This window comes from Solanum dulcamara, chromosome 2 (assembly GCF_947179165.1).
Source record: "Solanum dulcamara chromosome 2, daSolDulc1.2, whole genome shotgun sequence".
Lineage (NCBI taxonomy): Eukaryota > Viridiplantae > Streptophyta > Magnoliopsida > Solanales > Solanaceae > Solanum > Solanum dulcamara.
The window spans coordinates 67,634,273-67,657,626 of NC_077238.1; the positions used below are offsets into that span (position 1 = coordinate 67,634,273).

The window sequence follows — 23,354 nt, forward strand, 5'->3', positions numbered from 1 at the left end:
TAACACTCATATAAGTCTGATACATGGCATATCAAATGGTGTTTTTATGGGATAACACATTTAGATATCATCTATGTAAGTGTGAAGTGTAAGTCACTTCAAGGAGAATCCGTTAAGGCCAGTTTTCTACGCACTTATGAACTAAGATGTGTTCAAGGTTGAAATGAACAAAATAATGAGAACCAAAAACAGTTAAAGGGTTAATTGTGTGACTTATGTTGTCTAGGTATATACCAAAGCTTGACGGTTCAAAGCTATCAAATCTATCGATTAACCGAGTATATCTGATATATGTTCACTATGAAAAGTTCAAAGAAAAACCTACTTATCGAAATGCAATTAATCATTACTTACGAATCAGACAGTTTTTCATGCATATGTTTTAAACAATACTCATTTCTCAATCATGTGGAGGATTGTTGGGTTAAAATATGGTGTGAATGAGAAATAAGAACTGGGAAATATGACCAAGTGAAAGAAAAATGAAAAGTCATTTCTCTCTCATTGATAGAAGAAAGGAAAAGTTTTGTCCTTATATTAGGAAAGACTTCATTTAGCTCTTAAAGGGTTAAGTAGAGGGTGCCCCTCGCGCCGTCGTAGTTGCTCGCTCGACTCGCCTTCGACTTTGGTAAATGACGTGAATGATTGATTGATAATTTTTTAGGAAAAATGTATTGATCAATTTCATTAATTAATTTCCTTTAATTAACAAAATTAACTAATTAGCGAAACAAAATTAATTTTTCGGAAAGGATCTGTTCCTTTCGAACAAATATTTCCTCCCCAAAAGACTCCACGCCTGTTCTGAACAGATGAGTTTGCACCCCTTTTTGGCTATAAATAGAGACGTTTTCTTTTAGTTTTCGACATCGAAATTTCTCCATCTTCTTCATATATTTTCTTACAAAAAAAATTGTATCTTTGTGTGATTTCATTGCTGTTTTTTGAGTTCGTTGAAATTATCGAAGTTTGAAGTACCACTACTTCTTTAATGTTCTATCCGTTTTATCTTGAGAGAAAATAATCCATAACCTCGGATACAGTGAAGGGATTAAATTCTTTAAGGACACACAGTGAATTATATCGACTCGGATATTTTTTTTTTCATTTTTATTGTTTCTAATTTACTAACTTTAATATAGGAGATAACATGTTTATGTATTATGTCAAATATAAATGATAGGTAACATATGAACTTATAAATGAATAGAACTTATAAATGAATAGAAGAAAATAATTTTTTAAAATATTTTATATGTAAAAATGAAGATCTTTCGCAAAAATGATATAAAATTGAAAACAAATATGTAAAAGGCTTAAAATCAAATCTCTCGATGCAAGTCCACACATAATTATTTTTGTGAAAATGATCTCTTACTATCTATTCCAAATTGAATTAAAAAATGAGTTTATAAAATTTTTTATATATAAAAATATAAAATTAAAAATAAATTTATAAAAACTACAAAATTAAATCTAACATATTTTCTCCGTGGTCAATTATCAAAAAACTTTATCATTCAAGTACATAAACTGCCAAAAAACTGAGTATAATTTTCTCTATGATCAATTATCCCTGCGCTTATAATGACACTCATATATCCCCTTAGATATGCATACATAACAATATTCTTCATTCAAATCTTAAGGGGTAAAAAAAATGGCTTCTTCAATATTCTCTCTTCTCTTCCTAACTATTTTTCTTGTTTCTCTTTCTCATGTTCTTTCATCATCATCAAAGTTTTTCTTGGATTTCCAGCCTAAGAAAACAATGTCTGAAAAATTCATGAGACAACTTAACTTATTCCCTAAACATGACATAAATATTATTGTTTCATCAAAAGAAATAGCATCTCTTATTACTAATCAGAGACTATTTGAAAAGAAATTGAATTTATCATACCTTGGTGATTCCGGTACTACTGTCCAAGACTTAGCTCATCATGCTGGTTATTATCATCTTCTACATACTAAAGCTGCAAGGTTCCATTTTTTTTTCGAGTTAATTTCTTAGATGATCACTCACTAATATTTATTATTTTAGAGAATAATTATTACTCCATTCGTTCTAATTTACATGATACGTATCTTTCGAATTTTAAGATTGTAATAAGTTTTTTTTTATTTTTTAAATATTTTAAATTATTAATTATTATGATTTATAATATTTTTTATTAATTTTCAAATATGTTGATTTTCTTATTGTATGTTCGAATTTATGATCAATCTGAATTGTGTCATATAAATTAGGACAAAATGAATATATTACAGTGTGATCATTGAGTTTCTTTTGTTTTTATTCCATTCATCAATATTTTAATGTTTTTAATTAATGATTTTTTGTGGTGTAGGATGTTCTACTTTTTCTTTGAATCAAGGAGCAACAAGGATGATCCAATAGTGATGTGGCTAACAGGAGGGCCAGGATGTAGCAGTGAATTGGCTTTATTTTATGAAAATGGACCTTTTAAAATATCAGATAACATGTCTCTTGTCTGGAATGAATTTGGCTGGGACAAGGTACCTTCTTGTTTATTTTCCCTATTAAATTTATTTAAACCAATCCCTCTTTTCAAGATACGTTGGGGGTGGATATTTTGAACACCAAATTTTAACAAATATTTTAATATATATTATACATATCTTAGTTTAATATTATAAAATTAAAAAAAAAAATACTTTCTTAAACTGTATTTCTAATTAAAATATGACAAAGAAATTAAAACGAAAAAAGTAATTAGAAAGTGGAAAATGGGAGTTATTTGGTCCAAAATATTTACGGACTATCTGAAAAAGTTTAAATATTGAATTTTTTCTAATATTCTTCTACTTGGTCCATGTACATAATTCTCATTATCATAATATAAAAAGAATCATAATACATAAATCATGGGGATAGTTTTTCTATGAGCTAGTGGTATTTTTCATGTATCACAGTACACTATGCTTCTAATTTATCCTATATTACTTAATCAATAAATCAAATGCTTATTCTGGGTCCTTACTATAGAGATATTCCTCAAAATAATTGAATGTGTACACAATAACAAATATGAAAAATATTATATAAATAGAATTTCAACAACATTTGTTCTTACAATGAAAATTTATATACTGAAACTTAAGTCCCACTGTGATCGCATGATTTTAAATTTATGTGGTGGTATGTCCTTATTAGGTAATCAGTTTAGTGGTAACGTGTTCAATGGTCGTTATTTTTTATTTTTAACATGTTTTCAAATAGATGGTTGAGATTCTTCTATTCTTAGCATGACATTTGGGATTTAAGCATCTGAAAATGAGAAATTTTTTATTAAAAACGTCAACCTCAAAAATAAATTTTGCAGCAAATTCAAATTAAATCAGTTGTAATAATAAATATCGAACATCAAATAATAATAAAAAATAATAGAATATGTGACTTTGCGTTAAAAGCCTTGGCCCTACCCATGTGAGCAGAGATACAAAGTTTCAGAACTCATTTTTGGCCATTTAAAAATCTCTGTCAGCTTACCAGAGGAGCCATCTTCTTTGAAATTGCATAAATTGCTTTTGAAAATGGGCTAATTTTTAATATTTGTTGATTAATAATTGAATTTGTGATTAGTAGGATATAAATTCTTTAGAAATTGAAGTCATAATCATAATTGGTATTACTTTTTAAAAAAATATTATACTACAAAAATATATATTTATGCTTCATGAAGATTTGAAAATATGAACAATAAACAAACAAGCTTATAAATTTCTACACTAATAAAATAGTGAAAAATTCTATTGAAAAGTAAGAAGGTGAACTTGATCTTTTTGAATAAGAAAAGAATTCTTTGAGAATGTTGCAAAGAACAATGCTCTTCAAAAGTTGCGTTGGAATCCGAAGAAATTGATTTCAAGTAGAATTAGTTATAACAAACAATAAAAAGACACACTTTCATTAAAAAAACACCTCTTCAGTTTAAATACTTTTTATTAATTTTATTTAAACAAAATTCCAACAATCCCCCTATTTATAAATTATTCTACCATCAAGAATAATTTTTGAAAAGAAGCTAGCCAATTACCTAGTGGCCAAGGGTTATGGGGTAGTATCCAGAAAGTGGGAATGACAATTATTTGGTCCAAAACATACAGACCATCTGAAGAAGTTGAAATATTGAACTTTAATTCTATTTAGATTATATTAGCTTAAGTATTTTTAAGTCAAAATAAATTTTAAACACATTAATAGATTTGGTGTTTATCAAAAAAAATGGTACAATTATATTTGTATGAGGTCAATGGCATATATTTTAGTTCAACTCGTTAAATTCAGTGTTTAACAATTAAATAAACTCGATAACATATGTAAAATCGAGATAAATATGATAAAGCAAATGAAAGATAATCGGATCGATGATGAATATAAGCACTAGATCCGTGTTGTTTGAATGTTCCTAGCTTTCGATCCGAGGACAATATTGTCACGCTTCGGGAGGGTACCCTAGACGTAACCGGCACTCAGAAACTATTTTTGGCTCCCAAGCGAACCACATAGCCTGATCACACCTCCGTTCATTCATTCAATCAGCGGAAGACAAAAAAAATAAAGAGAATATTCGGTGGGCAACTCAAAACATCAATCTCACCCAAAGAATAAAGGTCATGGGCCAACAAATCAACTTTAATATTTGTCATAAAAAAAATAGTTTGACAAGAATAATTGAAGGAAAGAAATACTCAATCGAACCTTCACTATCTAGTCTATGAAGCCTCTATCACTACTATCTAATTGGTGCCAATAACATGTTCATGGCTACCTCAAATCAAATGAAAAGGGCTAACTCGACACAAGAATAACATAAGCGGTGTCCTCCGAATATAGGGGAGGACTCACCAATACGCTGAATGTGAATAGATCCCCAATGATGCTCCTATTGACGATCTCTTAAACCTGTCTCTGCATCATAAAATGATGCAGGTCCAAATGGACGTCAGTACATGGAATGTACGAGTATGTAATATGGCAGAATGAAACATACCTCAAGGAAGAATATCATCGATCCAAATATCTCACATCAGAAAGATAAGAGACACTCAAATAAGGCGTCATAAGTCTAAAGTAAGAATACATTTTTAGACAAAGACCAATCATATACCATACAATCCAATCGAATCATGTACAATACAGTGCAATTAAATCTTTCAATCCAATTCAATCATATACTGTTAACTCGAAGTCAATCACATATCATCTAATCCAATCAAATCATATATCCATCCAAATCATGTACAATCCAATCACAACTCGTCTAACACAATCTGACCATATATGTAACACCCCAATTTATTTTTAAGAATTATTTATTTATTTTTTAAGTTATGTTTTTGGATGATCTAACTTCAGGAGGACATAACCCTATCAAAATTTGAAAATTGGGAAACTCCCATAAAATAAAAGTTGTAGATAATTGAAATATCTTTCCAACCATAGGTCATGGGCTTATATATGACATCGGAAAAAAAAGTTATGGACATTGTAAGGCAGAAGGGTCAAGATGGGCAGAAAGTTTGGCCCAACCCGATTCCAAGTCGGGTCAACCCATATTTCTTACCATGTAAGAGATAAGTTCAGCCTTATCTCTTTTCTTTCATTCAATATACTTTCAGAACACCATAGATATATATATAGAGAGAGAGAGAGAGAGAGAATTAAAAGCCATTTTGACCCATATTCAAGTCCCGATTTCCGAAGCTCGTGAAGAGAAAAACGTTGCACGTTGCGTTGTCTTCATTTTGAGCTAAAAATCAGAGAAGAAGGAGTGTATTAAGGTGGTTGACTTATACTTCAAGGTAAGATTGAGGTGTTGTTTTTCCTTATTATCAAGCTTGTTTAGAGATTTAACGAATTAGAATGGAGAAAATAGTGTTATAAACTTGTTTTAACTCTTGTAGCATCCCCTTTTAGGAGAATACCACTTACGAAATAAAAACTAATTATTACTATTATTTTACCCTAAAAAAACTTATTGAAATACGATATAGGAGTTTTATTTAAAAAAAATGATTTCCAATTCAACAATACTACAGGTCCATAAAATACACAAAACTTCAAATAAGTAAAAAAGGGGCAGCCCGTGTTTATACACGAACCTTGGCGTTTTAGCACACAACAAGTTCTACCACCACTCGAGGAGTTCAATTTCTCTATGTCATAGATCAACCAAAATCCACTTCGTCAAACAGTTCCTCTTAGCTTGTATAAGAGAATATATACCTTAAATACACAATCAAATATCTACTTAAGTTTAAAAGTTCCAGCATATCGAAACTAAACATAAAATCACTGAAAATCAACCCAAAGTATCAAAACGGAAATTCTGGGCAGCACTACTATCTTGTATTGCTGCTCAGTTTCGAAGGGGTAAATGGGATAATTAGGCTTTGTGTCCTCAATGAAGTTATAGCTATATGTATTAGGGTCATATACAACTTTGAATCACCCCTACAGAAATTATGTACAACAAGATATGCTCAAAATACCCACAACAGTCCATGTAGGATTTTTAGACCAAAATCTGGGCAGCACCTCCCTGTACTTCATCACCCTTTTTCGAGTCAATAAAAGCAAAACTGGATTTTGGATCCTAAATAAAAGTTATGGCCCTATGAAATATCTTTCTAAAACATCTTGAATCACCCAAAACGAAGTTTTACACAAGGGGTTATACTACAATTACTAACAGCAGTCCCAACCAAAAACGGGTTTGCAAGCAAAGTTTATTCCCCCAATTTCGACAACAACAACTTATCAAGAACATCAACAACAATATAAACAATCATTCTACTTCATAACTTAACTAATTCCACCCATTTAATCCAACCAAAACATCCCCTAATCCATAAATTCCAACAAAGCAACAAACAAGTTTATAACACTATTTTCTCCGTTCTAATCTGTTAAATCTCTAAACAAGCTTGATAATAAGGAAAAACAACACCTCAATCTTACCTTGAAGTATAAGTAAACCACCTTAATACACTCCTTGTTCTCTGATTTTTAGCTCAAAATGAAGATAACGCAACGTGCAACGTTTTTCTCTTCACGAGCTTTGGAAATCGGGACTCGAATTTGGGTCAAAAATGGCTTTTAATTCTCTCTCTATATATATATATCTCTATGGTGTTCTGGAATTATATTGCATGAAAGGAAAGAGATAAGGCTGAACTTATCTCTTGCATGGTAAGAAATATGGGCTGACCCGACTTGGAATCGGGTTGGGCCAAACTTTCTGCCCATCTTGACCCTTCTTCCTTAAAATGTCCATAACTGTTTATTTCGATGTCATATATAAGCCCATCACCTATGGTTGGAAAGGTATTTCAATTAGCTACAACTTTTATTTTATGGGTTTTCCCAAATTTTCAAAATTTGATAGGGTTATGTCCTCCTGAAGTCAGATCATCGAAAAACATAACTTAAAAAATAAATAAATAATTCTTAAAAATAATTTGGGGTGTTACAACTCTACCCCCCTTAAGAAATTTCGTCCCAAAATTTACCTGATAGTCTCCTCAAAACAACTGTGGATGTTGGAGTCGCATATCCTCTTCTCTCTCCCAGGTAGCTTTCTTGCCAGAATGATTTCTCCAAAGGACCTTTACTAAAGGGATTTTCTTGTTCCTAAGCTTTTTCGTATCATGCTCCAAGATTTTGATAGGTTCCTCTTCGTATGTCAAGTCAGGATTGACCTCAATGGATTCAATAGGAAGAACATGAGATGGATCTGAGCGATATCTTCTAAGCATAGAAACATGGAAGACATTGTGGATTCTATCTAACTCCGGTGGAAGCGCTAGTTTATATGCAACTGGACCAACTCTCTCAAGTACTTCATATGGTCTAACAAATCGAGGACTAAGTTTCCCTTTTTGGCCAAATCTCATAATTCTCTTCCATGGAGAAACTTTTAAAAATACCTTGTCTCCTGCCTGATATTCAATTTCACGCCTCTTAAGATCAGCATAAGACTTTTGTCTATCTGAAGCAATTTTTAGACGATCCTTGATGATTTTTACCTTATCCTCAGTTTGTTGCACAATCTCAGGACCAACCAGTTTTCTTTCACCAACTTCACTCCAGCAAAGAGGAGTTCTACACTTTCTCCCATATAAGGCTTCATAAGGTGGCATGCCAATGCTTGATTGGTAGTTATTGTTACAAGCGAATTCTACCAAGGTTAGGTGTCTGTCTCAACTTCATTCAAATTCCATAATGCAAGCTCGAAGCATATCTTCCAAGATTTGAATCACCCTCTCGGATTGGCCATCAGTCTGAGGATGGAAAGATGTACTAAAGTTCAACCTAGTGCCCAAAGCTTCTTGCAAGCTAGTCCAGAATCTAGATGTAAACCTCGGGTCTCGGTTAGATACAATAGAAATAGGAACTCCATGTAGCCTCACAATTTCATTAACGTACAATTCTGCTAAACGTTCAAGTGGGTAGTCCATTCTGATGTCCAAGAAATGAGCACTTTTAGTGAGCCTATCAACTATAACCCAAATTGCATCATGATTTCTTTGGGTACGTGGAAGCCCAGAAACAAAGTCCATGGTTATTCTTTCCCATTTCCACTCAGGTATTGATAGGGGTTGTAATAATCATGCTGGGACTTGATGCTCGACCTTTATCTGTTGACAAGCTAAGCATTTAGAAATATATTCCGCAATGTCCTTCTTCATACCATTCCACCAGTAGTGTTCTTTGATGGTTTGGTACATTTTGGTACCTCCAGGATGCATTGCATATGGTGACGTATGTGCTTCATTCAAAATCTCTTTCCTCAAGTTGTCATCCTTTGGAACACATAACCTATTATGATAAAATAGAGCACCATTCTCCCCTAAAGTAAAATCAAGCTTTCCTCCAGTTTGAACTTCTTTGATCAATTTTACAAGCTTCTCATCTAACTATTATGCTTCTTTCACCTATTCAAGTAGAATTGGCTTGACTTGCAACCTAGCAACAATAGAGCCATCGAAATTAAATGCAAGACAAGCATTCATGGCTCGTAAGTCAAGAAATAAAGTCAGAGGATTAATAGATAAACTAGCAAAGGCTTTACGACTTAGAGCATCCGCAACTACATTGGCTTTACCAGGATGATAGTCAATGGTACAGTCGTAATCTTTAATGAGTTCAAGCCATCTACGTTGCCTCAAATTCAACTCTTTCTGTGTACCCAAGTACTTCAAACTCTTGTGATCAGTAAATATGTGACACTTTTCACCATATAATTAATGCCTCCAAATTTTCAAGGCAAACACTATGGCAGCGAGCTCAAGGTCATGAGTAGGATAGTTCAATTCATGTGGTTTCAATTTTCGGGAAGCATATGCAACCACTTTCCCTTCTTGCATCAGTACACAACCCAAACCATGATGAGAAGCATCACTATATATCATATATTCTTTACCTTTAGTTGGTAGAGTAAGTATAGGAGCTTGTGTCAATAAGGATTTGAGATTTTCAAAACTTTCCTGGCATTTGTCATCCCATACAAACTTGACATCCTTCCTCAAAAGTTTAGTCAAAGGGGAGGCGATAATGGAGAAGCCTTTGACAAACCTCCTATAGTATCCCGCTAAACCCAAGAAACTCCTTACTTCAGTTGGATTTTTAGGTGGTTTCTATTCAACAATAGCTTGAATCTTACCAGGATCCACTTTCACACCTGCGGCCGACACAATATGTCCCAGAAAGGCCACTTCACCGAGCCAAAATTCACATTTAGAAAGCTCAGCATAAAGCTTCTTCTCTTGCAGAATTTGCAAACACAATTCGAAGATGTTTATCATGCTCTTCTTTATTCTTGGAATATATTAAAATATCATCTATAAATACCACCACAAATTGATCAAGATAAGGCCTAAATATTCGATTCATCAAATCCATGAATATTGCAGGCGCATTAGTTAATCCGAATGGCATCACTAAGAATTCATAGTGACCGTATCGAGTTCTAAAAGTAGTTTTAGGAACATCTTCCTTTCTAACACGCAGTTGGTGATACCCAGACCTTAAACAATCTTGGAGAATAAATTAGCACCCTTCAGTTGGTCAAACAAATCATCAATTCTTGGTAATAGATATCTGTTCTTGATTGTTATTTTATTCAATTGTCTATTGTCAATACAAAGTCTAAGAGTACCATCTTTCTTTTTCACAAATAGCACAGGAGCTCCCTAAGGAGAAACACTTGGACGAATGAAACCTTTCTCAAGAAGTTCTTGCAATTGAGTCTTCAATTCCTTTAATTCTGCTGGTGCCATCCTATAAGGAGTGATAGAAATAGGAGTAGATCCAGGAATGAGCTCAATCGGAAATTCAACTTCTCTTTCTGGTGGTAACCCAGGAAGATTTTCTGGAAACACTTCAGGAAAGTCACACACAGTAGGTATATCTTTAAGAATAGGACTCTCCACACGTGTATCAATTATGTGAGCAAGATACACACTACAACCCCGACGAATCATCTTTTTTGCTAAGGCCACAGAAATAATATTAGAGGACAATGACCTTTCACCCTGCACAATAATGTGTGAAAATGCAGGGTCCTTAAAAGTCACATGCTTAGACCTACAATCCACTACTGCATGATATTTATAAAGCCAATCCATACCGATAATAATATCAAAATTATGGAAAGGCATTTCAATCAAATCAGCAGGAAGGACCAGGTTTTGAATCATGAAGGGACAACCTCGATAGATTTGATTGCAAACAACCTGTTGACCCAAAGGACTTTGGACAAGCACACCATAATCGAGTCTCACAGGCTTCACATTTTCAGGAAAATCCAATGATGAACAAACATACGAATGTGTAGAACCAGGATCAAATAATGTAACGACACATAAGTCGAATAAGTGAAATTTACCAACAACCACATCTGCTCCATCTTGTTCATCCCTCTGTCTCATCGCATAAGCTCGTGTTGTAGCTCTTGATCCACTCGCTTGATTGGATCCACCTGCACCTGTTGCTTGTGTGTTTCTAGATCTTGCACCTCTATTCTCTTGAGATTGAGTGGTAATAGGTTTCTGAACAGATACTTCCGTATACGAAGAAGAAATGGGATTAGGACAATCCCTCACTTTATGATCGAAGATCCCACAATTAAAACAAGTGCCAGAAGCTCTTCTACAAGTACCAAAGTGATTTTTTCCACATTGTGCACAAGTGGGTATACGAGTCTTGCCTTGACCATAGCTTGGAGTGCTGACAGTAGAGTAACTTGATCTATTCTGCTTATGTTGGGCTATCTTGCGAAAAGTATTAGCTGTGGAACTGTCAAATCTCCCTCTTTTTGATGGATCTCCTGAATTTGTATAAGCTTTCCTGAACTTGTGTTCATTTCTACCAGTTTGTTCCTTGTCGATCCTTTCCCAAGTAAGAGCAGCTGAAACTAATTTACAAAATTTTTCATGTTGTAGGACCGCTACAGATTTTCTGATAGAATCATTCAAACCGTCTTCGAACCGCCTGCACTTATCTTTTTCATCATTAATAATACCCCCAACATAGCGGGACAGCCTGAGAAATTGCTGCTGATATTCAGCGATAGACATGCTCCCTTGCTCTAAATTTAAGAACTCTTTTTTCTTTACATCGTGATAAGCAGGTGGGACATACTTCTTATGAAATTCCTTCACAAAATCATCCCAAGTAAGAATAGGAGGTTTTGCCCTGGCATTCGGTACACTTATCCACCAATCATAGGCATCTTTTTGTAACAATGAAACAACATACTTAAATTTGGCAGTGTCTGAACACTCTAACTGCTCGAATACTCTTTCAATTCATTCCAACTACTGCTCGGCATCGGTAGGGTCAACAGTTCCTTCAAACTCAACTCCCCCCATTTTTCTCATTTTCTCATAGTTCATTTCATCAGGTTCAGGCATTCTTCTAGCCATGTGATGAAAGAAATCAGCCATTTGTTGAAAAGGAGGATCAGCAGCAGGAGCACTATGACTCATTTGGGGGTGTGGCCCAACTCTTGTGCCCCGATTATTTCCCGCTTCAGATCCACTTGTGCTAAGAGGATTAGGATCAGAAAAATGTTCTCCAACCCCTTCTTGTAGGTGAGGTTGGGCATTAGAGTTATTTTTCCCCTCACGAGCGGCTTCCATAAGTCTATTAGAAGTAGAAGATGCCACGAATTGACTCCTACATAAGGGAAGATCACATTGCATTAGGGACATGCACATGATACATATGCGCTATATACAAGAAAAAAAATATAAAGGACAAAAGAAAATAGTATGCCAACAAATCACAACAAAAGTCCTAGAATTATAAACCTAGGCTTTGATATCAACTCTCGTAGCATCCCCTTTTAGGAGAATACCACTTACGAAACAAAAACTAATTATTACTATTATTTTACCCTAAAAATATTATTGAAATACGATATAGGAGTTTTATTTTAAAAAAATGATTTCCAATTCAATAATACTGCAGGTCCATAAAATATACAAAACTTCAAATAAGTAATTATCACAAAAATATTATCTTCCTTCGTGCATAATGACAAGTCAAAATATAACCTAGTACATTGCATAACTTGAGTTAAAAGCACACTCTAAAATAACAAAATTAGTCACTTGGTTCAAGTTACAAGCCTTCAAAATTTCGTACATAAGTGCCACACATGTATCATGTACAAGTCCTCAAAATAATATACAAAAACTAGATGTATATGCATATGTGATCTTCAAAAGAGCTCCCAAAAAATCTACTCCACATGGCCATCTTCATATCCCGTCTCGCACATCACCTACGATAGGAAACAACTATCGCTAAGCATAAAGCTTAGTGGTGTATAACCTTTGGACTTAGAGCCATTAAAAATTCTCAAATTTCCTTTTTCATCATAAGCGGTTCAATAAGGTAGCATTAAGTCCAAGTGAACAAGTATATCAAGTATCGAATACAAATCTTGGAGAGTTTCAAAATATCAATACTAATATTCAAAGGCTTAAGTACCAAGGATGCTTATAATTCAATTCAAAAGAGTAGTCAAATAATCAATTTCACCCCATATGTACGTGATGCCTTCACACTAAGAACAATCAATATCAAGACGGACCGAAGCCACGAAATCAAGAAGTGTCCATATCAAGAAGGGTCGTCACCCAATATCAAGAAGATCAAAGACCATGTTGAAAGTGGCTTTTCACTCGTACTCAATAATGGACGAAAATCCATCGTCAAGATGAAATGTAAATTCAAAGTCAAGATGGGCAAGATCTGAATCGAGAGGCATGCCAATATCGATGACAAGTCACCGTAACAAGAAGGACAAATTCCCAACAAGAATGCAAAATGATCAAGCAATTCGTACAAGTGGGCGATTCAGCGAAATTTTTGCAATACTTGAGATAATAGTAATACCAAAATACAAAACAAGGAGTAAGGAAACAACCCAACAAAATACTTTAAATTTCAGAAAAATAAAATATTTCAAGTTCAAGTTTATACACGAACCTTGGCGTTTTAGCACACAACAAGTTCTACCACCACTCGAGGAGTTCAATTTCTCTATGTCATAGATCAACCAAAATCCACTTCGTCAAACAGTTCCTCTTAGCTTGTATAAGAGAATATATACCTTAAATACACAATCAAATATCTACTTAAGTTTAAAAGTTCCAGCATATCGAAACTAAACATAAAATCACTGAAAATCAACCCAAAGTATCAAAACGGAAATTCTGGGCAGCACTACTGTCTTGTATTGCTGCTCCATTTCAAAGGGGTAAATGGGAGAATTAGGCTTTGTTTCCTCAAATAAAGTTATAGCTATATGTCTTAGGGTCATATACAACTTTGAATCACCCCTACAGAAATTATGTACAACAAGATATGCTCAAAATACCCACAACAGTCCATGTAGGATTTTTAGACCAAAATCTGGGCAGCACCTCCCTATACTTCATCACCCTTTTTCGAGTCAATAAAAGCAAAACTGGATTTTGGATCCTAAATAAAAATTATAGACCTATGAAATAGATTTCCAAAACATCTTGAATCACCCAAAACTAAGTTTTACACAAGGAGTTATACTACAATTACTAACAGCAGTCCCAACCAAAAACGGGTTTGCAAGCAAAGTTTATTCCCCCAATTTCGACAACAACAACTTATCAAGAACATCAACAACAATATAAACAATCATTCTACTTCATAACTTAACTAATTTCACCCATTTAATCCAACCAAAACATCCCCTAATCCATAAATTCCAACAAAGCAACAAACAAGTTTATAACACTATTTTCTCTGTTCTAATCCGTTTAATCTCTAAACAAGCTTGATAATAAGGAAAAACAACACCTCAATCTTACCTTGAAGTATAAGTCAACCACCTTAATACACTCCTTGTTCTCTGATTTTTAGCTCAAAATGAAGATAACGCAACGTGCAACGTTTTTCTCTTCACGAGCTTTGGAAATTGGGACTCGAATTTGGGTCAAAATTGGCTTTTAATTCTCTCTCTGTCTCTATATCTCTATGGTGTTCTGGAAGTATATTGAATGAAAGGAAAGAGATAAGGCTGAACTTATCTCTTACATGGTAAGAAATATGGGCTGACCCGACTTGGAATTGGGTTGGGCCAAACTTTCTGCCCATCTTGACCCTTCTGCCTTACAATGTCCATAACTTTTTATTTCGATGTCATATATAAGTCCATCACCTATGGTTGGAAAGGTATTTCAATGATCTACAACTCTAATTTTATGGGTTTTCCCAAATTTTGCAAATTTTGATAGGGTTATGTCCTCTTGAAGTCAGATCATCCAAAAACATAACTTAAAAAATAAATAAATAATTCTTAAAAATAAATTGGGGTGTTACAATATACCCTCAACTCAACAATTAACTCGAAGGACTCAACTCAATAAATAAGTAACAACTCACTCAAGTGTCCTAAGTCTAACAAGAAATGGTTTAGACGGGACCAAATCACATGCCACTCAACTCAACTGACTCGGAGTACGATCAAGACCTAAATGGGAGTTTCTTTTATCTGACAACCATCACCTATGAGACAGTGATAGTACAACAATCAGATGTTGTTGCCACATCCGTCCATACCTTTCCAGGGCATGAACGCCTCCCTAATCATGGATACCATCGATTAGTCAAGTCCTATCATTTTAGGACAATAAAATGCGAAACATTCGACTTTAACGGTTCGATCCCACGGGAAGCATCCGACTTTAATGGTTTCATCCCTCCCTACGTTGGCGGCGTAGTTTCTGGGGTTCGAGTATGGACTATACTCTTACCCGCTTTGGTGCTAGATACTCCTCCCATGACTCCATGCTCATAAGACTCCCTCCAATCATCTCAAACAAGCCCTCACTGCTAGTTTCATGTGGGACATTGCCAACTCATCAACTCTATTCTCATTTCAACTCAATTAAGTCATAATGTCAAGCCTCATTGGACTCTTTTCAAATCGACTCATCTCAATCATCAAACTGTTCTCTTCAAATTTGATACCATCTCAACTCAATGGATGTAAAAAATATTATGTACATTTGAAATATAATTCCAACTCCTCAACTCAATCTCAAAATAGATATTTTAATGTAAAAATACTCAACTCATTTAAAGGCCCCTCATACTCAACTCATACTTAAACTCCTTTCTAAATCAAAGATGAAACGAATAATTCTTTAGACTCAAAATAGTGTGTAAATAGTTTATGCAAAAAGGTTCACAAATAATTTATTTAAAGCTCCTCCTCAAAAGATCATTTATTTTCAAAATATTCCTAAGACTCCAATCAACTCAAATTATGCACATCACATACCACAAAATCACATTAGACTCCAATCCACTTCATCACACAACATCCTCATCAACATAACCTCTTCATTCACATCATCGTCAAATACCATTATTCACATCGTCATCAAACATCATCATCATCATCATCATTATCATCACATCATTGTCAAATATCATCATCACATCATTGTCAAATATCTACTCCAAAATCCTTATTTTAGTCCTATGTTCAATTTATAGAAGCGAAAGGACATTCTTCACTATCCAATTCATTCTTTTCATTCCAATCAATACACATATACACAAAACCATTCATCTCAACTCAAGACAAATTATGACCAAAGAAATCTCATCTTGGATTCATGTGAATGAAACATGAATCAATACTCTCAACAAAACTCAACTCAAGAATATCGTCAACATCTATAAATCTATATACAAAGATACATTTGTAATCAATAATATGAAAGATAACTATTTAGTAACTCAAGTCATTAAAAACATCAATCAACCAATAGTATCTAAAAACATTCTATAGTTTAGGAAAACTTTCAAGAAAACCTTCTTAGAAAGTTCAACTCTTTCACAACTCCTATCCAACACATCTATGGGCATATGAAAGAACTCAATCCATATTTTAGGTTAGCCTTACATACCTTGTGAAGACTTTGAAGAGACCTAGTTGTTGGGTCTTCAATGGGAGACTTGAATACTTGAAGCTCTTGGAACAAATCCTTGTTGGAAATGGAGAAGAAGAAGAAGAAGAGAGAGGGATTTTCTAGGGCTTTTCTAGAGAGAGAGAGAGGGGCTGAAAATATGTCCTCAAAATGTTCAAGGATGATACATATATAATTTGGGACGATTCCCAAATTGCCCTTTCTCCAAAATTCTGAAAAATAGGCTGAAAACGCTCCTAGCGCAATAGTGGCACATCGCACCATTGTAGCGCCAGGTCGATTAGGCCTAAACACTGCACACCCATTAGTGGCGTGCCGCGCCAAAGACCAAACTACTGAGGCGTGTTCTTGGCGCGATAGTGGAGCGTCGCGCCCTTACAGCGCCAAGCCCAAGTTTTCTGAGTTCTGGAAAATAGGCTTGAAAAACCTTGCTACCCAATAGTGGCGCGTAGCGCCAGGGACCAAACTACTAAGGCATGTTCCTGGCGTGATAGTGGCGCATTGCGCCCTTGCGGCGCCAAGGCCATATTCCTAGCAGTTGCAACCCAAGCCTAAAATTCCTGTCGAGCTAGTTCGTCTTAGGATCGTCATATCTTTTGACTCCGAACTCCAAAAATTACATTCTTGGTGGCGTTGGAAAGAAGACTCGACGATCTTTAATTTGGTAGGTCGTGGTCCATCCAGTTCATCATATTTCAAACAATATGGTTGTTAGAAGTCAACCCTTATACAAACTCCTTCGACAACTTACCCAAGACGAATTCTTTTGGACTTAGCTCGGTCCTGGGGGTCCTTTGTGACCCCACATCACCTCTAACACTCTTTCAATTTCTCGGGGAATCATCTTAACTTATGCATATATGTCACAATACTAGTGTTCGACCCTACCCGAATACAAGGAGGGTTCGAATCTTAGGAAAAAAGTTTGGGGGGTGTTACAAATATGGTAAGTAATAAGTTATAAAATAAAGACTTAGTGAAATATGAAAAGCTTGGAACACAAAAAAATAAGTGTATTGCTATTGTATTTCTTGGTATCAGATCCCTTACAATTATGTAAAAATTATTATTTATAGGTTACAAAGGTAATAAATTAACCAATAGAAAAACTATACTCAAGTCTTAAAGTACTACGCTCAATGGTTGTCATCCACGTAGAGATGTTGTTATTGGTGCCAACTAATATTTATTGATTGTGCTCAAGATATTCGTACGATAATATCCGTCGTATCTGTTATTTTATCCTTTTGGCCACTTAATCAGGATATGAGCCCTTTTTCCCTTTGGGTTGAGTTCTTTTGCTTTGATCTTGATGTCGATCACTCTTTTTTCTTCGAAACCTCATCGATATTTTTTCCCTATACCATCTTACTTCTTTGACTCGACTCCCTTGAGCCTTCTTCATTGATGCCACGTATCCAAGCTACTTTTTGACTCAATACATTTGGGTAAGATAGAAAAAAAGTATTTTTAAATATTTATTTTAAAATTAAAATAATAAAAATAGGGTAGAAAATTATAAGTACAATTTCTAACTTATAACCTAATTACGCTTATAAGACATAAGCTATAAGGCCACTCAAAACTAATATTTTCGAATGAATGGATATCAACTTCATATGCCTCCGACTGAATCATAATATATTTTGGAGAATGGCTGCTCATTTTTGGTCTTTTATATTATTTGAATTATATTTTGATCCTAGTCCTAGTTAAGATTTAAGAATAAGATTTATATTGACACAAGTTACTTGGAATTTACAGGTCTCTAATCTTATATATGTCGATCAACCAACGGGGACTGGTTTTAGTTATACTTCTGATAATCGGGATATTCGTTGCAATGAAACGGATATAAGCAATGACCTTTATGATTTCATACAGGTTGGTTTCCCTTTTTCTTTTTCCAAATAAGAATTTTGATTCATATTAATGCTAAGTAGACATTGTATTTGATTATAGGCCTTCTTTAACGCGCATCCAGAGTATGTAAATAACGATTTCTACATTACTGGAGAATCATATGCAGGGCACTATATTCCTGCATTTGCTGCTCGTGTTCACCATGGAAACAAAAAGAGAGAAGGAATTTACATAAACCTTAAGGCATACTTTTTTCCTTACTTTAATAAGTCGTCTCCAGTATTTCAACAATTTATGTTAATTTGGACTTAAATACTGATGTCTATTTAATGAATTATCCGATCAGGGATTTGCCATCGGAAATGGAATGACAAATCCAGAAATACAGTTCAAATCGTACACTGACTATGCTTTGGATATGAAATTGATCAATCAAACTAATTACGACGACATAAACAAGTTTTATCCGAAATGTCAACAACAAATTAAGTCATGTGGTAACTCTTTTGTTCCACTTGTATTATTTTCATGTCTCTAGTTCTATTTATTATGGCTACTTGCACATGTATTATATTTAAGGTGATTTGATGGCATAAAAAATAACTTACATTGTCGTTTTCTGAGAAAATATTGGTAGGAAATGGTGGTGAAGACGCTTGCTTGTATGCATTTCAATATTGCACAAACATCTTCAGCAGTATAATGGACATTGTGGGTGACAAAAATGTAAGAAAGCAGAGGAAAAATCATTAATTTTTTTTTGTTCCTATGTGAAAACTGAGTTCTCATCATATAAGATATAACTAATAGCACATTTGATTTCTAACGATGAAACGGATTATGACCCTTGACATGTCGCAGTACTATGATATACGGAAGACTTGCGAAGGTGACCTTTGCTATGACTTCTCGAGAATGGAAACTTACCTCAACAACGACCAAGTTAAGCATGCCCTTGGTGTTGGTGATATTGAATTTGTTTCATGTAGTTCTATAGTTAAACAGGCATTGGGCACGGATATGATGAAGAATTTTGTAGTTGGTATTCCTCCACTTCTTGATGATGGTATCAATCTACTTATTTACGCCGGAGAGTATGACCTTATGTGCAACTGGCTCGGTAAACGTCATTCACCTGTCAATAAACTATTTCTTCATGTTGATTTTCTCATATGGTCATTCACAATAGTTATTATATATTTTTTCTTGATTTCAATTTTCTTTAACAAATAAAGTGACTTTCTACGATAATAACTATCAATTGAGTGACTATTTGAGAAATCTAACTCTTCATATTATTTAACAACTAAACTATCGCGGTTTCTCGACATTGACAGGGAACTCAAATTGGGTGCATGCAATGGAATGGTCTGGGCAGAGAGACTTTGGTGCTGCACCATCCATTACTTTTACAGTAGATGGTGAGGAGAAAGGAGTTCAAAAGAATCATGGACCTTTGACATTCCTCAAGGTCCATGATGCAGGTCATATGGTTCCAATGGACCAACCTAAGGCAGCATTGGCAATGCTCCAGAGATGGACACAAGGCAAATTGTCCAACACTTGCTGAAGAGAATCAACAATTCCATATTCATAGTTGCATCTAGGGTGAACAAAATCAAACCGTAAACTGCCCCAAATCGAAAAATCAAATCAATCAGCATACAAAACTACTATATTTGATTCGGTTCAAATATACACTTTTCGTTATACTTTCGGTTTAAATATATTCCTCCCTTTATACTTTGACATAAATCTATCCTTAATTTTAACGAAATAACACGTAAAAAACTCAAAATAAATAACTCATTTCCAATTTTAAATACATTCTAGATTTTCATTTGTTTTTGTTTTTGCTCAAAAAATATTTATTTTTTAAAATTAAAACAGGTGATAAATTGTTGAAGACTTTTCCTGATACTTTAAATTTATCCTAGATATTTTCTTTATGTATATTTTTATCTTTGCCTTTTTTATTTTCAATACTGTTAAAAAATGTAATTATTGACATCGGGGAATAAAATTAGATACCATCTCTCTGTATATTACTTTTGAAAGTCTCTAAGTAACTTGTACACTTGTTGATAAACGAAACTATTGTAAAAATGAAGGGAAAAAGAAAATCATAGGAAGGATATGAAACCAATAAAAAAAATTGGAGTCCTCAACACCCCTCCCCCCTCCCGTCTTTGATTTCATTGTTTCGATTATTATAATCTAGTGGGAAAAAATTATAATTTTTTGAACACTTTTTCTTGTATATTTCATTTTTTTAATTTTAAAAATAAACAATTTTTGAGAAAAAACAATACCAAATGAAGATACAGAATATATTTAAAATTGAGAATGAGTTATTTAATTTTGAGTTTTTTTACGTGTTTTTCCGTTAAAATTGAGGATAAAATTTATGTCAAAGTATAATGACAAGATATATTTGAACAGAAAGTATAATGAAAAGGGTATAGTTGAACCGAAAGTACAACGAAAGGGTATAGTTGAACCGAAGGTATAATGAAAAGGGTATATTTGGACAGAAAGTATAACGAGAGGTATATTTAAACTATTTCTAATAATATAGGGGTATCTTTGACCCGTTGTTTTGTAATGGTCTGTCCCCATCGTTAGGAATAGGCCAATGGGGAAGGATTTTGGGCCAGAAAACTTCAGGTAGTAACTTCGAAAAATTTGAGCCTAGGCCAGACTTGGACGAATTTTGAGTCAGGTGAAGTCTAGGGCGATCATATGAATGATGGAAGGTCAAATCTATAATTTGATTTGACAGGCGGATATCCAAGACGATATGGAGCATTTACGGCTTCGGGGAATCGCATTCGAGCGAGTAAAACTCTCGAAATCGAATTTGGCATGAAGGGTATAATTTAATACATCTTTGGAAGGGGTGTGTTGCGAAATAGGGTCTTGGAGCATAAACTCTGAACTCACTGCTTTCGCATGTCCCTCCAGAGCGGGATGGGTCCCGTCAAAGCAGGAAAATCATGACTTAAGTCGTGAAAAAGTCCATAAACGGTCTTTTTCTGCAAAATCAGTTTCTAAAATTTCAAGAGGTGACCTAGGGTGAATTCTACAAATTTCTCATGGATTTCCACGCTTAAGGTAAGGTTTTTACTCCCTAAATTCATACTTTGATTCTTAGAAACTAGAAAGTATGGGTGATAATTATTGGGGGAGAGGAGGGTTTGAACTGGAAATCTATGGTGGGAATTAGCCCTAGGGCAAGGTTTGGATCAACGGTTGGCCTAGGGTGTGAAATTATGTTATATTTCCTGATAGTTGGGTCATTGTGTTGATCTTTTATATGTATTTACTATTTTCTAGACCAAGAACGAGAAGAACGAACCCGGAAAGGGAAGACTCTTGCACTGTAAGTTTGTTGAGGCTTGAATTTAAGGTAGGTGATGGTCTAGTTTCCCGTATGTGTTTCATATAATTGTTAAATTGCTTCATGATATGCATCTATGCATATGAATAGGAAAACATGCTAGATTATGTGTGAAATGATCACTTGATGGCATGTTTGTATGATGAACTTGTTCTTGGTGATATAAATATTGTAAATACTGAATGTATTTGTGATTATGGTACCTTTGGATCGGGTGTCACGTTTCGACACATAATTTGGATTGGGTGTCATGTTTTGACACATCTTTGAATCGGGTGTCATGTTTTGACATAAAATTAGATCGGGTGTCACGTTCCATCATAAAGTTGATTGTTTGTAGGTCCTTCAGAGGACCCTAGTGTGAAGTTATAGCATGTGGAAGTTATTGAGTTGTGATATTGCTGAATAATAGTTGAACTTGAGATTGGTTGACTTATTCTGTATGTGTATATACCTATTGTATTGAATTTACTTGTCTATGATCCTCTTACTAGCTATCCGCGTGATCCTATTAGTACACCGTTGTCTTTGAATAGTGATACTACTCTTGTTATGCCTTTTTGTTGAGTACAAGACATATTTAGCCGGTTGAGGAGAGACCTCGGTTGGAAGATTAGAAGTTTGTTCAAAGTCCAAGGGTGAGCCATTCTGTCATGCTACCATGGACTTTTCCATTAATCTCAGTTATTCTTTCAGGAATCAGATGTTTAGACACTGTTTTAGTATGTTGACTTTTATTTGGGCAGAGTTTTCCCTTTTATTACATTGACACTAGTTAGAGTTTTGGTACGGACGACTTTCAGTCCTAGAATATGTTGACTTTCACATTTTCGTAGTTATTAAAATTGTTGGCTGAGTTTATGGGAACTCAGTATTATTTTCTGGTTATAGTCCTTTTTCTGCAAGGTTTTTAATAGTTATTTCTTAAGTTGATAAGCTGGGTTGTGTAAATGGTTCTCCCACTGGAATAAATATTAGGGGTACCAATCACGGCGGTTCAAGGACATGACAAAGTTGATATCAGAGCATAGGTTCGTTGATTTCATCGTACCGAAAAGAGTCTATTAGAGTCTTGAGGAACAGTATGGATACGTCTTTACTTTTCTTTGAGCGGCTACATGATTTTAGAAAAAAATTCACTATCTTCTTTCCTTCGTGCTATAACTTGATTCCAATTGATATCTGGTGATCTAAATTTGTATCTTATCGCTTTCACTCTCTTGTCCGCAGATGGTTAACATACGTTACAATGGTGTCAGGCTAGTAGCTCCAGTTGAGCCAGAAGAAGAGCCATCTGTTCGAGGGCATGGCAGAGTAGAGGTCCCTATTGAGGAGGTGGTAGTAGGTGAGGCCTCTCTTACTCCCAAAAATGAGTTCAAGGGAGAGGTGAAAGATGGAGGAGAACAGGAGGAGGATTACCAAACTAAGGCTGCTGGTATTTCACCCTTAGACCCATTTTTGGCCCAGCAGATCATGGCTTAGCTGGCACGGGCACCATCTCCACCATGCCTGCAACACCAGCTCCTGTTGATCGTCCGTTTGCTGCTGCAGTTCCGCTAATAGATCGGGTGGT

At 34.7% G+C, this 23,354-nt stretch overlaps 1 protein-coding gene across 1 annotated transcript; it reads left to right on the top strand.

The window, feature by feature from the left end:
- The first annotated feature begins 1,657 nt into the window (after positions 1–1,657).
- LOC129880640 (serine carboxypeptidase-like) lies at positions 1,658–20,542 on the top strand. Its single transcript, XM_055954762.1, has 8 exons — positions 1,658–1,983; positions 2,352–2,520; positions 18,283–18,402; positions 18,481–18,624; positions 18,728–18,878; positions 19,019–19,107; positions 19,243–19,501; positions 19,719–20,542. Exons 1-8 carry the CDS (start codon positions 1,661–1,663, stop codon positions 19,949–19,951), a joined length of 1,488 nt encoding a protein of 495 aa, XP_055810737.1. The 5' UTR covers positions 1,658–1,660; the 3' UTR covers positions 19,952–20,542.
- The last annotated feature ends 2,812 nt before the right edge of the window (positions 20,543–23,354 follow it).

What these genes read in the sequence shown, in the direction of transcription:
- LOC129880640 (XM_055954762.1), top strand. Translation starts at nt 1,661, where the DNA reads ATGGCTTCTTCAATATTCTCTCTTCTCTTCCTAACTATTTTTCTTGTT. An exon ending in ACCTTTATGATTTCATACAG is followed by an intron (nt 18,403 to 18,480) that starts GTTGGTTTCCCT and finishes ATTTGATTATAG; the next exon opens with GCCTTCTTTAACGCGCATCC. An exon ending in ACATTGTGGGTGACAAAAAT is followed by an intron (nt 19,108 to 19,242) that starts GTAAGAAAGCAG and finishes GACATGTCGCAG; the next exon opens with TACTATGATATACGGAAGAC.